An 18,235-nucleotide genomic window follows, 5' to 3' on the forward strand; every position below is an offset into this window, starting at 1 on the left:
GTTGGGTTCATTATAAGCCTTCGTGAAAAGCCAAGTTTTTATTTCTTTCTTAAATGTCTTTAGATTTTGTTGTAAACATAATTCTGAGGGAAGTGAATTCCAGATCTTCGGACTAGCAAGGGATATTGCACGTTCTCTAACTTGCGTAAGTTGGGCCGATCGCACTGACGGGATGGTTAGGAAGCCTTTGTTAGCTGATTGTAGGTTTTTTTTATGCTACATGTATTTTTATTGCTGTGTTAAACCAATCTGTTTGTTCCCCGTACATAATTTTGTGAATGATTGTTAGTGTCTTATATTCTATTCTTTGTTTTATTGAATATATGAATTAGTCCTTCTATTAATTAAGTTGACTTAGAAAATAGTCACTGCTATTACTAACAACAGAAGCATGGGTTAGACTTAGCTTTTGGGTACTTGCCAGGTTCTTGTGGCCTGGATTGGCCGCTGTTGGAAACAGGATGCTGGGCTTGATGGACCCTTGGTCTTACCCAGTATGGCATGTTCTTATGTACATGTCTCTTGTTTGTGAAAATGCCTAAAAGATGGTATATGCGCTTTTATATGTTGGCTCATATAGTATGAGGCTGTTCTGGGGGCATGCTTTCTTTTCTCTTGGCTTATGCCATAGGGGTTTAGGAGTAGATGCGCTTCCTACTCATGGCAGCTTATGGATTGATGACTTTTAGGGAAATGTGTAATTTCAAGCTTTTCTTAGCCACTACCACTGTCATTTTAGGGCAGGGGTCAGGAACCTTTTTGGCTGAGAGAGCCATAAACGCCACATATTTTAAAATGTAATTCCATGAGAGCCATACAATATGTTTAAAACTAAATACAAGTAAATGTGTGCATTTTATGTAAGATCACACTTTTAAAGTACAATAAGTCTCTGAAAATATTACATCAGGCCTTAAGACACCAATACATCTCCTATTAGGAAAACTGTACTAACAAAAAGAACATATTTCGAAACAGCTGATGAGTGGAATATCCAATAATTAAAAACGCATATAAAACATTTCCAGATACCAACAAAATATTTCAAAATAGCAGACACAAAGACCCAGTAATGAAAAATAATAAGGATACAAACATTTTTTTGCTCTGCATACCTGGGAATGTTTGATATCCAGGTGTCCTGAGATTGTTCTGAATTAGCAGGAGGTGGGGTGGTTTGCTTGAAACTTTCTCCTCTCTCAGTCACATACCAGCGCTCTCTCTCACACTGGCTCTCAATGACACACCTATACACACATGCTCTCAGTACTCACATATACACATGTTTTTTCTCTCTCACTTATATAGGCTCTTAATTACACATTTACACACATGCTGTCTATCTTTTCACGCTTACACACACACACACAGGCTTTCAATCACATAAATACATGCTGTCTTTTTCTCTCACACACAGACTCTCATTCACATGCTTACAAACATGTCCTCTCTCTCATTTACACACAGGCTCTCAATCACATACTCACATGCTCCCTCACCTAAATCAGCTCTCAATCACACACAGACACACATGATCTCTCTCTTACTTATACACACAGGCTCTTAATCATACATACACATGATTTCTCTCACACACAAAGGATCTCAATCATACACACATACTCTTTCATACAAACAGGTTTTCAATCACAAACTTACACATACAGGTTCCCAATGGGAAACTTACATTCATGCTCTCTCTCTCTCACAGGCAGGCTCTCAATCACAGACATACTCTCCTTCACATATACAGGTTCTCAATCATTCACATACATGCAATCTCTCACACACACACACACACACACACTCACACAGGCCCCCCCCCCCCCCCCCCCCCCGCGGCCCGGAAGAGGAAGTGGAGAGTATCGGGTGCCTGCGCGGCAAGAAGAGGCCACGCTAGTGCGCTCGGCATCGGCCGAAGAAAAGAAGACTGCAGCGCGGCTCGGAGGAAAATGAAGAGGTTCAACCGCGGCCGATGGGACTCCGCCTCTGCGAGGGCTGAAAATGAAGAGGTTAGCGTTGGGAGGAGGCTGCTGCTGCCGCGAGTTGTGGGGGTGGGGGGGAGAGAGTGAATGAGCGAGCAAGCTGTGTTTGCTCGCTCATTCACTCTCTCTCTCTCCCCCACCCTGGGAACTCGCGGCAGCAGCAGCCTCCTCCCATCGCTGACCTCTTCATTTTCAGCCCTCGCGGAGGCGGAGTCCCATCGGCCGCGGTTGAAGCTTTTCACTTTCCTCCGAGCCGCGCTGCAGTCTTCTTCGGCCGATGCCGAGCGCACTAGCGTGGCCTCTTCTTGCCGTGCAGGCACCCGATACTCTCCACTTCCTCTTCCGGGCCGGGGGGGGGGGGGGGAAGAAGAGAGCACGCCGGTCCCGCTGATTCCAGCTGTCCTGCCGCGTTCCGCCCGCGCTGACAGCATTTTAAGCCCGGGCGGAGGAGGACCGGGGAGCAGCTGGGTCAGCGGGAAAGAGTGGCGACTGTCTGCGAGCCAGATGCAGCCCTCAAAAGAGCCATGGGTTCCCGACCCCTGTTTTAGGGCATTAAGCTTCCATACACTTATTTCTGATTTCTGTTTTGATCAGCACATCACAGTCTGGTCCCTCATCCTTTCAACTCTGTTTGAATTTCCAGGTGTACCCAGACGGTATCAGACACATCCGTGCAGACAAGAGAGTGAATGAGTGGAAGACACCAGGGAAGAAGATCATTGTAAAATGTGCCGTGAATCAGCGCCAAGTGGTGATTGCACTGACAGGGGGAGAGCTAGTCTATTTTGAGATGGACCCAGTAAGTGAATTCATTCTTGGCAAAACCTCAGATTCATCCAGTTGATTGGACTATTTCTTAAATCCAATACCCAGTTTAAGTACTGCTTTACTCAGAAGACAAATATCAGTAGTCAGGTCGACTGGAATGTTTGCTAGAGCTTTGTAGAAAGACCTGGAAACTTTTTGGCACGTACATGGGACCTCTGCTGTGCTGGCAAATCTACTGGCCACCTATATTCTTTGTCTTGAGTGTCTGTATACTTTTAAAATTTCTTCTTTGATTTTGCCTTTTCAGTTTTGCTTACGAAGTAGGCTGGTGGTTTTAATCTGTGCTGTACATGCACTCAAAAAATGTCCATAACCAACCATCACAAAGAATACTACAAATTACTGGAGCTGGCCTACCACATCTCTGTCTGCAGGATCTGTTTGAGGGTGTCACTGGGAGCAGTACAGGCCTGGCAAATGCTGGCTTTGAGCCTTCTTAACCAGTAAGTTAAAGCATAGCAAGAAGCTGGACTCAAAGGCCTGACACAAGGCCCAGGAAGCTGACCACATTGCCAGGAACTCATTGAAGAGGTCATCAGCCTCCTTGGTGATTCGCTCTGATAATAGGCCTGAAAGTTAAGCCGAGTTTGAGGAAGACACAAACCGAAATGAGTGAGCACCAAGCCTTGAGCAGAGGCTTTGGATTGACAGCATATCCTTCTGCAAGAGCTTAGAAGGTATGGAACTGCCTTGCATTATGAAGTGGCCACATGTGGAGGCTCTTTTAGCTTTCTGTTCCAAGGCCAAAATGGTCTCCCAAGGGCCAGTCAGAATTATTCATGAGTTCTCAGAGTTACTGAGGACATCTAGTCACCTTTGAGGCCTGCCTTAGTTTTGTCTACAAAATTATAAAAAAAAAAAAACAGAGAACCTCATGTAAACTATTTATAAATTTCACAGAGCAATTCCTTCATTAAAATTATATAAAGTGAAAAGTGGTGGTTTCATATATTTTTTTTGGCAGGAACCATCCAGGTTATCCCGTCCTTTTGTTTTAATCATAAACCTACCCACCTTCCACCTCTTTTTTTAAATGAATTGCATGAAATGCTGTGAAATTCATACTTTGTTAAAGTGCACTTATAACGTGACATAAATTATTTTTTAACATTTTTGAAACTGCCCAAAAGGCTTTTCTGTATCTGTATACAGACTGCCAAAACTGAAACTTAACTGGATTGAGATGTAATGTTTGTCCACTGCTTCATCGAACCCATCTTGCACAAGTTTCGAACTAAATCCTTCTTCAGGAATGGGTATTTCTGTGACACACGTTGTTTGTTTGAATCGTCAAACTTCTTCCACTTCATTGCTCCCGCGATTCATATTCGGGCAGTCAAGCCTCCTCACCGAACATACTCGATGGTAGTCTACAGCACTGTTTGATAGAGTCGGATTGTATGATGACTGAAGCATCTGAACAACATACCAGGCCCAGCAAATTTCAGACATCAAGAGCCTTGAAGCCAGTGGAAATGTTGTGAGCTGTGTCTTCGTGCATCTCCATCCTCGCTGATTGTACAGGTGATAACGTCAACTTGCCACTCTGCATGAGCTTCGGGCTCAGCCACATCAAGGCGCCATTATCTAAATACAAAGACAGTAATTTTTACTAAACCAAGAATGGAGTTAGGATATAAAAAATTAGTATAGAAATCTTTTGCACGGCTGGAACAATCATTTTTAGCTAAACATACTTTACTGTTTAGTGTGGATGCAGGCTACGGCACGAATAGTGCTGATGTAAAAATAGTAAAATAAAAAATAAACCACCATTGAAACATAGTAAAATTAAAACTCCTAATATATTATTTATAGTTGTTAATGATAAAGAATCGTCAAACATGACTGACAAAAACAAAGTATGAAGAAAATGGGTTGATTGCAAACAATGCCCAGGGGTATATATGAAAATTTTACCTAGTGTTGCGATAGCCTCAACATCAATATTTGTGCTTATTGTGAGCAGCCTAACTGCGGCGCGCCGTGGAGTATGATAGTGACTGTCTGGAGGTATCTCAGTAAGGGGTATTTAAATGGAATCTCGCAGTAGTTGAATTAAAAGCCCACCAAAAAAAAAAAACTGCAAAAAGTTTGAAAGTTAAGTCCAAGTAAGTTATTTAACTAAAGGGCTCATATCTCACATACCTAATGTGTTAGGATGCCGTAAAAAATAATAAAAATAAAAAAATTGTAATTACTATGTACTGAACACGCAAGGACTATCCGATAACCCTACTAATCATAGCTCTTTTCTTTCAGTACCAATTCATAAATATAGAGATAGTGATTTAACTGAAACAAGAATGAAGTTACCCCACAATATTGTTGTGTAATGATGATTTAAAAATGTGTACAATGAATGGTAAACAATATGTCTACTGCTTGAGGATAGAGTAGGGGACAAACTGACTCAGTTATTATCAAATCAAATATGGTACATTTGTAAAAAATGAGTTGTATAAAATGAATCAAAAATAAATATATCATAATAAATTAAATGGTGACATAAAAGAGCTTGAATTGCTAAAAAACCCTCATAAAAAATAAATACTAAACAGGAAAAAACGGGATGAAAAATACAATTAATAATATTAAAAATATTGTTTAAAAAATACATTATGCAAAAAATATTATAAAAACTGTACATTGGAATATGTTCTAACACCAAGTTGTTTAGATCTGTATCACAATTAAGACCAAAGGGGGTAATAGTATTAAAATCAAATATGAACTTTTGTTCAAGTCTCAATAAAGTGTTATCAAAATCCCCTCTTCTCCAACTCTTAAATGGTTTCTGGACAACACAGAACTTGAAGTCATCGAATATGTGACCCATTTGAACTGAGTGTGCAACTAAAGGTTTTCCTTCACTACGTCTAGTGATTGCACTTCTGTGTTCGATGATCCTTTTGCTAAATTGTCTAATTGTTTTGCCTACATATAATTTGTTAAAAGGACAAATTGCCAAGTAAATGACACCTGTACTTTTGCAATTGGTTGAACCCTGCAATTTGAAAACCGTACCAGTGTTGCCAATGGATAAAATCTGCACTTTAAGATTAACGGAACAAGCACTACAATTGCCACAAGGGCTGTGTTCTATAGGTGTTTTTTCTATTTGTTTGTCAATAGGTAAAGCTGACTGTGACAAATATTCTTTTAAATTTTTGTCATGTTTATTTGCCACCATAACCTCTTTGCCTTGAAAGACTGGGAGTATTTGTAATATGTGCCAATGTTTTTTGATAGTTTTAATTATGTCATGGGACAGACCCGTGAATGTAAGTGGACAGATGATTCTATCCTTCTTGACTGACTTTATGCGAGGTTTTAGCAGAATGGAACGCTCCTGTTTCTCTGCTCTAGACAGGCAATTATTGATGCATTCTTTAGGGTATTCCCTTTCAATAAATCGAGTCTTCATCTCTAGAGATCTTTGTGTGAATGTTTCTGTGTTAGTGCATAATCTTTTTAAGCGAAGAAATTGGCTGTATGGTAGGTTGCATATAAGAGACTTATTATGACAACTGTCATATGCAAGAAATTTATTTGTATCTGAGGGTTTATGATATATATCTGTTACAAAACCAGTATGGTACTTTGTAATTAATATTTCCAAAAATGCTATTTCCTTTGTATCATATTCCATTTTAAAGTTCAAATTTGCATCTAGGCTGTTTAGCCAGTCCTTGAACTCTAAAAGATCTGCAACACTACCTTCCCACAATAAAAATACATCAGTGTATCGTTTCCAAAGTCTATTGTTCTTACTATATTTGTGGTCACTGAGATGTATCTTTTCAGAATTTGCTACTTACAGATTAGCAATGGATGGGGCCATCGCTGACCTCATCGCAATTCCCTTAACTTGGATATAAATTTGTTGATTAAAAGAAAAAAAGTTTTTAGTCAAGGCGATGGTGGCAAGTTCTAAAACCAATTGGGTAGGTATGCGGGTATGTGTCTCTCTGCCATGAATGGTCTGTTCAATAATCTCTATGGCCTTGTCCTGGGGTATGTTAGTATAGAGTGAATGTAGCCATTATGATACTAGTGTGATTTAATGTTAAGTCCATAAGGATGGTTATCATGGGGCAGAATCTCTGACGTATGACAGTGTATTCGGGACATGAGGGTGCAAAAAGTTATCCACAAATATGGAAATTGGTTCTAGAAGTGAACCATTGGCAGAAATAATGGGTCTGCCTGGCGGATCAGTCACAAATTTATGAATCTTTGGCAGTATATATAAAACCGGCATAACTGGATGTGCAACTTTGAGAGAGGATATTCCTTTTCTTGTCAGATAATTAGATGTTTCGGCTACTGTTAAAATATTGTCTATCTCTTTTTTGTCATACCCAAGAAGGAAGACTCCTTTTGCCCCATCCTGGACCTCAAGAATGTCAACTGTCACCTGCGAGTGATTCATTTTTGCATGGAAACTTTACGCTCTGTGATAATGGCCGTACAATCGGGAGAGTTCCTAACCTCCCTGGACCTATCCAAGGCCTACCTACATATTCCAATCCGATAAGAACACCGACGTTTCCTACACTTTGTGGTACTGGGTTGCATTATTAGTTTCGTGCGCTGCCCTTTGGCCTAGCCACCTCCCCTGGACCATTTTCCAAGATTATGGTGGCTGTGGCAGCATTGAGGAAAGATGGGATTCTGGTGCACCCATACTTGGGCGATTGGCTGATCCGGGCCAAGTCCATGGAAGAGAGCCTCCTGGCGACTAACAGGGTGATCTTTTTACTACAGGAACTCATTTGGGTAGTAAACCTGGCCAAAAGCAGCTTCAAGCCTTCCCAGTCCTTGGATTATCTGGGAGTCCGGTTTGACAACAGGCGAGGCAAAGTCTTTCTTCCGGCCACACAGATACAGAAGTTGAGGTACCAAGTCCATCAGTTGGTGAACACGGTATTCCCGACAGTGTGGAGCTATCTCCAAGTTCTCGGTTTGCTAGCAGCAACCCTGGAAGTAGTGCCGTGGGCAAGGGCACACGTGTGCCCACTTCAACAATCACATTGGAATCCACAATCCCAAGACTATTCAGTTCATCTCCACTTACCAATGGAAGTCTGTTCTTGCCTCCAGTCGTGGTTGCAGGGAGCTCATCTGAGCAGGGGTGTGACCCTGTCCTCCCCGAACTGGCTGGTCCTCATGACAGATGCCAGTCTCAGGGGCTGGGGAGCTCACTGTCAGGAACTGACAGCCCAGGGACTTTGGATGGAAGAAGAGACCCTCTGGAACATGAATCATCTGGAAGCTTGAGCAGTCAGATTGGCATTTTTATAGTTCAACCACAGATTCCAGGGCCATGTAGTTCCTGTGATGTCAGATAACGCAACAACGGTAGCCTACATCAACCACCAGGGAGGAACCAAGAAGCCAGCAAGTGTCACAGGAGATAGACCTCATGGAATGGGCAGAAGAACAACTACAGATGATCTCGTCCTCCTGCATCACAGGAAAAGACAACATCAGAGCAGACTTTCTAAGCAGGGAGAGTCTGGACCCAGGAGAGTGGGGACTGTCAACCAAGGCATTTCACCTGATAGTGGATCGCTGGGGTCCCCCCTCAATCGACCTGCTGGCCTCATCTCGCAATGCAAAGGTTCCTCGATTTTTTCAGTTGCAGAAGAGATCCGTGGTCCCTGGGAATCGTTCAGATTTGGCCGGAAGACGAGTTGCTATATGCCTTCCATCCATGGCCCCTGCTGGGCAGGGTTGTTCGCAAAATCAAACATTACAGGGGACTAGTCCTGCTAGTGGCCTGAGATTGGCCTAGGCATCCGTGCTATGTGGACATGCGGAGACTCCTGGTAGAGAATCCCCTACACCTACCACTGCGCAGGGACCTGTTGCAGCAGGGACTGGTCCTTCACGAGGATCTGACTCAATTCTGTCTTATGCTCTGGCTCGCCTGATGAAGCGGGGATATCTGGTGGTGGAAGTTGTCACCTTACTCTGCACTTGGAAGTTCTCCATGGCCCTAGTGTACATGTGGGTCTGGAGAGTATTTGAGGTCTGCTGCGAGGTATGCGGTGTCCTCCTCTAAGCAGTCAAAATCCCTCTTATTCTGGAATTTTTGCAGGTCGGCTTGAATAAAGATTTGTCCCTTAACTCCTTGAAGGTGCAGGTAGCAGCTCTCTCCTGTTTCAGAGGTAAGATGAATGGTGCCGCCCTGTCAGCCCATCCCGACATCACCTGTTTTCTGAAGGGAGTGAAGCACCTTTGACCTCCCATATGGTTACCGGTTCCCTTGTGGAATTTCAATTTAGTACTGGAATTCTTGGCAGGTCCTTCAATTCAACCGCTGCAATGTTTTCCCTTGAATTTATTGACCTTGAAGACTGTGTTCCTGGTTGCTATATGTTCGGCATGTTGCATCTCTGAACTGTAGGCTTTGTGCCGGGAGCCGTTCCTCTGAATGACTCCAGGGGTATTACAGCTACGTACCGTCCCATCCTTCTTGCCCAAAGTAGTCTAGGAGTTTCATTTGAATCAGTCCATTTTGTCACCATCCCTAGATAAACTCAAGAACACAGAGGAATATAGTCTCCTCCAACATTTGGATATCAAGAGACTTTTAGGGCGGTATCTGGAAATCTCAGAACTAGTCCAAAAGATGGACCGCACCTGTTTGTCCTTCACAGCGAAAGGAATCAGGGCGAATCCGCTTTGTTGGCTACCATAGCTCACTGGATTAAGGAGGTGGTCATGGGAGCCTATGTGGAGGCTAGAAAGCCATTACCTTCTCAGATTAGAGCTCATTCCACTGGGGCTCAGGTGGTCTCCTGGGCAGAAGTTAGTCTGCTGTCTCCCGTTGATATCTGCAGAGTGGCAACAAGGTCCTCCTTGCACACCTTCTCCAGGTTTTATTGCCTGGACGTACAGGCCCGAGAGGAAACAATCTTTGCATTGGCGATGGTAACTGGACCGCGGGCAGCCTCCTGCCCCATTGGGGAGTAGCTTTTGTGCATCCCATTTGTCCTGAGTCTTATCTGGCTACATGCTAGGAAATGGAGAAATTATTTATCTGATAATTTCGTTTTCCTTAGTGTAGACAGATGGACTCAGCATCCTGTCCTCGGCTGCCCAAGAACTGTGCCACGGGTCCTCCCGTGGAGTGGGCCTTGAATCTAAGTGATCTAAGTGTTCATCCAGTTCCTAGATTAGGGTACCTATATTCTTACTAGAGTTCAGTGTTTGTGGTTGAGTACAGATATGGTTATCCGTTTTTATTCATATTTTTAATCAAGTTTTTCACTAGTATGTCCACAGTGGCTTTTGAAAGGAATACTGGAGAGCTGAGGTCGCTGCAGGGTATATGTACTGTGATGTCAGTTTTGCAACCTGATTCCGTCTTCATCTGCTGGGAGGGGAGCACGTAACCCATTGGTCCTGAGTCCCTCTCTCTACACTAAGGAAAATTAAATTATCAGGTAAGTAATTTCTCCAATTGGGCAGACTGGATAGGACAATTGGATTTTATTTGCTGTTGTCTATTGTGCATTGTGTACTGTTCATTCTTGTCTTTTCTCCTTTTTTGCTTGGAGGAGTCCCATTTGTGTGGCTATTCATCTACTTGTCTTCAAAGAAAGCAAAGTTGTGTAGCTGTAATGAGCGTTATTTGATGATAGCAGATCAGTCAGCCACACAAGCACACTTCAGATTTGTTGGCGTTGTGCTCTGTACATATCTCTTGTCTTAGTTGGAAACTGAGGTAGTTTTAGGGCTGCTAATGTGTTTGAAGTCACATGCATGCTCAGACTTTTCCTGGTCTTTTTAGAAAGCTCTGATAATTGCACACAGTGATCATGTGACCAACTTACATGACTAACTGATCTTGTCTTCAGAGACGATCTTTTTTTTTTTTTTTTTATAGGTAAGCAGCTTTACTTTTTTATGAAATAAAAATCAATTGAAGATCAAACTTTTTAGTTATTTGAGCTTACATTTAAGCTTAATTTCCAATTCCTGAAAAGGACATAGAAAATGTTGTTTTGAGAATATCTGCTTATACATGGACTATCAAAATGTGCCCAGTGATTCTTAGGTAGTCAGGTATATAATAGCCTTTGTATGTTCCTGTGCCTTATTCTGTGTAGGGCCTGTCATGTGTCCGTGTGGGACTTCTGTCTGTTTGTGGGTGCCTGTCTGTGCTTTCAAGTGTGGATGTTTGGGGGAGCTTGTTTCTGGGAGCATGGTTGTGTCTGCCTGTGCATTCACCTGTGTGTGAGGGGGCCTCTACCGTAGTGTGTGTGTGTGTGAGCTACTGTGAACACGTGCATGTGTGTGCCAAAGCTTGCCTGTCTCTGTGTGTGAGTGTGAGAGAGAGAGCATATTAACAAACATTACCCAGCATTGCTGTGGTTATCTGGTCAATAACAGCCTGTGTAGGTGCAAGTGTGTGACGCTGTTTTGCAGACAGACCATATTGTCTTTGCACAGTACACCTTCCATTGTTCTGGGCACTATCTGGTGGCCCCAAACAGACACAGCAATATGACTGACTGACCGACCAACCAACCCACCCAAGCCTTTTATATATAAAATATATATATATAGATTGACTTCATGTGTATCACTTGCATTTTCTGTAAAGCTGCTTCATTTAATTGTGCATTTGATTCTAAAAGTAGTAATTTATTACAGAACCAGCAGAGAGTCCATCTTTGTTATTTTCAACAGCTGTACTCATTGACTTCCTAATCTGTATCTTGCTCCAACCTGCTTTCCTGTGATTTAGCCTTCTGAGTGAGTGTGGCTGGGATGACTAAAATGCTATTTACTTCTCTTAAGAGAAGGCAAAAATGTTCCTTTAAATTCTTTACTTTATCCCAACTCTGTGCCTCAGCAAGAGCTGGAGAAAGTAAAGGACAGGAGCAGGCCAAGATGATAAACCAGATGAGCTTATGGCTCTCAGTTTGCAGTGATTGGAGCTTAGTTTAGCTCTTTAGTACCCTGACACATTAAGATGCTATGTTAATAAGCAAGTATTTTTTTCTTTAGTCAGGCCAGCTGAATGAGTACACAGAGCGGAAGGAGATGTCTGCAGATGTGGTGTGCATGAGCCTGGCAAGTGTTCCTCCTGGAGAACAGCGCTCTCGCTTTCTTGCTGTTGGACTGGTAGATAACACAGTCCGAATAATTTCCCTGGACCCATCGGTGAGTATCTACCAGAATGCATGTCATTCATAGCCGAAAGCTAAAACCAGAGTTACGATGATTAGGGGTGTGGTGATACTATAACAGGAAGACAAAATGGGCTGCTATATTTCCTGCTGATCTGGTGGAGGTGTGGGGCCTAGCAGTTCGGTGATAAACTCTGCGTGTTATATTAGTTGAGAGTAATGATGGCAAATGCTGGAACTGTATTACCAAAATTTATAAATGAACCATAGCCTAGATTTGAGTGCATACATTTGTGACCTAGACTTAAGTGCATATTTGCGCAGGTATTTGAGCGCTTATTTGCCTGGGTGCTTGTGCGCATAAGACCATGACCTAAATTTGAGCACGTATTTGCATGTCTACTTGTGTGCGTATGACTGCGACCTAGTTGCACATGGCTTTGCGCTTGTACTTGTGTGCATACGACCACAACCTAGTCTTGAATGTGTATATGCATGCATCCTGGAGGGGTGTGCGCGCAGGAGGCCGCCTAGAGCCAAAGTTCAGGAGAGCTAGGCACCGGGGATGAACAGATCCAAGCACCCTTATCTGTGAGGCTTGCCGTCTGAGAGCAATTCAGTCCTCACTCTCTCTGTCTTTGTCACTGCTGTTTAAATGCTCCAGCTTTTGCCCATGTTGGAACATCCCCATGGCTTATGGTGTCTCTGGAGAGGAGTGGAGTGGGAGGCGAGGCAATGGTCAGTTCTCCCCCTCCCTTGTTCCCGAGGACAGAAGCTTCCCCAACAGGGCCAATGCAAAAGTATTAGGCGCCCTAGCCAAACCTTACAGCCTGGCACCCCCTTCCCCCACCTCCCCATAAATAATTTAAAATTATGTACTCACACATGCTCACACGCATACACTTTTTTTTTTTCCTCTCTCCCTCCTAGCTGTAGGCAGAAGCTTTTTTTTATTGGATTTCCGTGGCATCAGGAGACCTCCACTGTTGAGCAGATACAGCTCCTGTCCTTGACCACACGGGCTGTCAGTTGCTGTTTGTCTCTTCTGCCGTGCTGCCCAGCTGATGCTGCCTCTCTTCAATCATGCGTCCCGGCCAGTGATACGATGTGTAACCCTCTATCTTTTCTTCTGGGTCCACTCCTTCCAGCTGCAATGATTGGGCATTCTTCTTCCTGTCCATGCAGGCCCATAACACATTTCCTCTTCCGGTCCTTGAGGCCTAATGCTTCAAAGGCCCTGTTCCCCAAGAAAGAGAGGTTAGTTTGGGCCTTTGGGCTCTGTGATAGATCCATCCTCCTCCTCCTGGGTGGAATGTTTCTAGGGCCTGCAGAACTTTCTTCAGGGGCACCCAGCAAAGGTGAAGCAACCTATTATGTAGGGATCGCGTGCTCAGGCCTCCCATTTGTCAGTCATGGCAAGGCACATGCCGCAGGGAGGCTGTCACTGGTAATGTTCAGGAGATGTGGATCATGAGACATTGGAAGGTTCTGATGGGGAGTTGGTTTTCTCAACTCTAGAAGAGGGAGACATTACATCTGATTTAGAACCACATTGGACTCCTGCTCAGATTTTTTCCTTTTTTGCAGAGATGTCTTGCTAAGTTTGTTGGCTCAGACCCTGAACACGCTCAGTGTGGCCGGAGGTCAATTTAAGTTAAGCGTCCTGTTTCTTTACCCCTTGTATCGAATTTAAAAGTTAATTGGCCTTTAGTATAATGCCCCAAAGGCAAGTTTACAAAGAGGGAGAACCAATTTTCCTATATTCCATTTATGTCGTTGTTCTGGAAAAAAAAAAAAGTTGTTTTGTCCAATATTGGATTTAAAGAATGTAAATGTGGCTCTCAAGATTCCCCGTTTCTGCATGGAGACTCTGAGGTCTGTCATAGCAGCGGTTTGCAAAAGAGGGTTCTTGACATCTCTCGACCTGACAGAGGCTTATCTGCACGTAGCCATCAGGCCGCAGCACCAGAGATTCCTGAGGTTCATGGTCCTTCCCTTCGGCTGGTGACAGCTCCGCATACATTCATCAGTGTGGTGGCGGCGGTGGCGACTGCATGCAAAAGGGAGGGCATGTTGGTGCATCTGTGTCTGGACGACTGGCACATTCGTGGGAAATCAGAGGACCTCTGTCTACAATCAGTGCAAAAGGTACCGATGCACTTGAAGTCTCAAGGATTTTTGGTGAACCTAACAAAGAGGCGCTCCCTGTTACGTGTTTTTGCACACTTCAAATTTGAATACCTTTAAACTTCTTGTGCGTCCCCCCCCATGCAGCCCCTGGCGAAACACGGGTCCGTGTCGGGGGACCCTCTTGCTTAAGAACATGTTGATATATACACAGTGGAGTTGCCGCTATAATCAATAAAATTACTTTTGGATTTACAAATTGTTTTGAATCTTTGGGACTGTGGAACCCTATCTCAGCACTCACCTTCTGTGTGGATTATATTTAGAGTGCTTGGCTGTGCTTGGTGGCTTGTGAACCTAACAAAGAACCATTTAGTCCCCTCTCATCCCCTCAAACTATGGAGTATCTGGGAGCTCAGTTCGACATGATGGTAGAGAGAGTGATTGTCATGAAGAGATATTGCTGAAATTGCAGAGTCAGATTTGGTATCTGCTAGAGCTTTCAGTGCCCAGAGTCTGGGACTATTTACAAGTCCTGGGTTCTGTGGCATCAAGATTAGAATTAATGCATTAGGTGTTTTCATATTTGCGGCAACTGCAGAGGGCTCTTCTCTCCCGTTGGAACTGTTATTGGAAGAATTTCATCTTCCTCTTCCATTAGAGGGGGAAGCTAGAGACAGTCTTTTGTGGTGGCTTACTCGCATCAGTCTCAAGCGTATTGCAGAATAGATTGTTCCAAATTGGGTAACAGTCACCACCAATGCAAGCCTTTCCGGATGGAGGGGGGGGGGTGTCAAGATCAGTCAGCATAGGACCAGTGGTCGAAACAGGAGGCCTCGTGGTCTATCAATCAGTTAGAAACTAGAACAGTATGTTTCGCATTGCTTCATGTCTGCCATGGTTACATGGCCATCCAGTACGGATCCTATTGGACAATGCGACAATGGTAACCTACATCAACTATCAAGGCGGAACCAAGAAACAGGCGGTGGCTCGAGAGGACCGGGAGTTGATTCTCTGGGCAGAGCAGCACTTGGAGCGGCTGGCAGCGTTTCACATCACTGGGAGTGACAGCGTTCAGGTGGATTTCCTCAGTCGGAGAAAGTTAGACCCTGGGGAATGGGAGCTGTCGGAGGCAGCGTTGTGTCTCGTTCACGGAAGATGGGGGTATCCCTTTATGGATTTAATGGCAACCAAATAAAATACCAAGGCATTACAATTTTACAACCGCCGAAGGGAGCACAGTCCGGAAGGAATTGATGCTCTGGTTCTGCTGTGGACTCAAGGGATTCTTTGTATTCCCTCTGTGACCTCTGGTGGACAAGGGATTACGGTGGATAGAGAAACATCCGGGCAACATGATCCTGGTAGCTCCAGAGTGGCCATATCCACCATGGTTCCCATATCTGATCAACGTAGCCATAGATGGCCGCTGAGATTCAGATATCAATCGACTCTTCTCCAAAATTTTCAGGTCAGGCAGCTTACTTCTGTCTCACAGCTTCGCTTCTGAAAGAAGATGACAGAAAAGGAGGAGATATTCTGAAGCAGTTATTTCCACCTCATTGCAGGGTAGGTGACCTTCTACATTCTTGGCATATGTGCGAATTTGGAGGGTCTTTGAGTCCTGGTTTACTGTTGACTGAGTGCAGCCTCAGCCTATTTAAGCTACAGTGTCGCATATTTTGGCTTTTCTACAGGAAGGTTCTGGTCAAGGGACTGGTCTTTATTTCTCTGAGAGTCCAGGTAGCGACATTGGGTTGTCTCCGGGATAAGGTGCAAGGGTATCCTCTATCTGCACATCCGGATGTTATACAGTTCCTTTGGGGAGCTAAGAACTTACATCCTCAGGTGTGAAACATTTGTCCATCTTTGAATCTGAATCTAGTTCTTAGAAGACTGTGTGAAGTTCGATTTGAACCACTAAAATGGGCTGCGTTTAAGGACTTGACTCTTAAAGGGGTTTTCTTAGTGGCTATTTATTCAGCTAGGAGAATTTTGGAGCTCCGGGCACTGTCGTGTTGAGATCCCTCCCTCAGATGTCTTATTCGGGAGTATCTTTATGCATAGTGCCTTCTTTTCTGCCTGAGGTAGACTCAGCTTTCCATCTTAGTTAGACAGTGGAGCTTCCAGCTTTTCTGGATTTGGTTTCCTCTGCGCCTTATGTAGGGGAGCTTAGGCTATTGGATGGGAGGTGTGCATTATTGAAGTATCTAAAGGTCACTAATGATTCCATAGATCGGATCATCTCTTTGTAGATCAGATCAGTTCTTTGTACTGAGGAGTGGTCCAAAGAAGGGAGGTAAGGCCTCTAAGGCTACAATTGCACGGTGGCTGAAGGAAGTGATCGAGTCGACTTACGTTTCTATAGGGTGCCTGGTGCCGGGGGTTTAGGAGTGCACTCAGTGGTTTTTCAGGCAACCTCCTGGGCTGAGTCACCTCAGGTATCTCCGCATGAAATTTGCAGGGCAGCTACTGGAAAGTCATTGCACACTTTTGGTAGGCATTATCACTTAGATGTCGGGGTTCTGGCTTCCATGTGCTTTGGTGAGAGCGTTCTATGAGCCTAACTCTCCAGGTCCCACCCGAGTTAAGGGGAGCTAAAGGTACATCCCAGGAATCTGGACTGATCTGGGTATGTACAGGGAAAGGAATATTGGTTCTTTCCTTCTAATTTTCATTCCTGTAGTACCACAGATCAGGCCAGAGACCCGCCCATTTACTGGGGGTGGGGGGGAGAGTATGCTGCTTATACTGTTGCTTTGTACATAGTGCGGAGTTGGAGGTTTTCAATGCTGATTGCTTATGTTAAATTTGGGAAACAAGTTTTTCAATGTCTTTTTGGGCAACTTCATCTTATTCCAGCTCGTTGGAGGGGAGGGAGTTTGCTTAGAAAATGTATGGTGGTTGCTGTCATTTTGGCTTAGGTACAGGTCAATACTGAGAAGACTGCAGGTGGCACACTGGGTTATGTACAGTGTCTGTGAAACTGTCTGTCTCATCTGCTGGCAGGGAGGCAAAGCCCAGGAGTCTAGACCAATCTGTGGTACTACAGGAACAAAAATTAGCAGGTAAGAACCAATTTTCCTTTAGTCCTACATTCTGTTTCCTGTCTTTTGCAATCCACAAAGGGACACTGCCTCCTATCTCATGACTTTTCAATTTTCTTAGGATTCTCTCATGGCGAACTTTGTCAAATGCCTTCTGAAAATCCTAACACACTAAATCTGCCTTCTCTCCTGTATCCATATGTTCCTAGTTCTTTTACAGTTTGAAAGGGTAACTGTCTGATCCCTATTTATATTATAGTATAGACAAGTAGTCATAAGAACAAAAGACATTGCTATTCTGGGTCAGACGAAGGGCCCATCAAACCCAGCATTCTGTTTCCAACAGAGGCCAAACCAGGCTACAAGTACCTGGCAAGTACCCAAAAACTAAGTACATCCCATGCTACTGATGCTAGTAATAGTAGTGGCTATTTTCTAAGTCAACTTGATTAATATCAGGTAATGGACTAATCCAAACCTGTTTTTAAATGCAGCTACATTAACTGCACTAATCACATCCCCTGGCAGCAAATTCCAGACTTTAATTGTGCATTGAGAGAAAAAGAATTTTTAATTTTAAATGTTCTACATGCTATCTTCATGGAGTTGCCCCCTAGTCCTTCTATTATACGAAAGAGTAAATAACCGATTCACATTTACCCGTTCTAGACTTCTCATGATTTTAAAGACCTTTATCATATCCCCCCTCTGCTGTCTCTTCTCCAAGCTGAACAGTCCTAACCTCTTTAGTCTTTCCTCATAGGGGAGTAGTTCCATCCCCTTTATCATTTTGGTTGCCCTTCTCTGTACCTTTTCCATCGCAACTATATCTTTCTTGAGATGCGGCGACCTGAATTGTACATAGTATTTAAGGTGCAGTCTCGAATTATGACATCCTCTGTTTTATTAACCATTCCCTTCCTAATAATTCCTAACATTCTGTTTGCTTTTTTGACGTCCTCAGCACACTGAGCTGATGATTTCAAAGTATTATCCACTATGACGCCTAGATCTGTTTCCTGGGCGGTAGCTCCTAATATGGAACCTAACATCGTGTAACTACAGCATGGGTTATTTTTTCCTATATGCATCACTT

At 43.7% G+C, this 18,235-nt stretch overlaps 1 protein-coding gene across 1 annotated transcript in view; it reads left to right on the forward strand.

Annotated features, from left to right (window-relative positions):
• Positions 1-18,235, forward strand: part of SF3B3 (splicing factor 3b subunit 3) — a 247,983-nt gene that overhangs the window by 98,368 nt on the left and 131,380 nt on the right. Inside the window, exons 13-14 of the mRNA XM_029608907.1 lie at positions 2,629-2,784; positions 11,841-11,996. Coding sequence (XP_029464767.1) covers positions 2,629-2,784; positions 11,841-11,996 — 312 coding nt within the window. The remainder of the gene's footprint in view (positions 1-2,628; positions 2,785-11,840; positions 11,997-18,235) is intronic.

Source organism: Rhinatrema bivittatum, chromosome 7 (genome assembly GCF_901001135.1).
Source record: "Rhinatrema bivittatum chromosome 7, aRhiBiv1.1, whole genome shotgun sequence".
Classification (NCBI taxonomy): Eukaryota; Metazoa; Chordata; class Amphibia; order Gymnophiona; family Rhinatrematidae; genus Rhinatrema; species Rhinatrema bivittatum.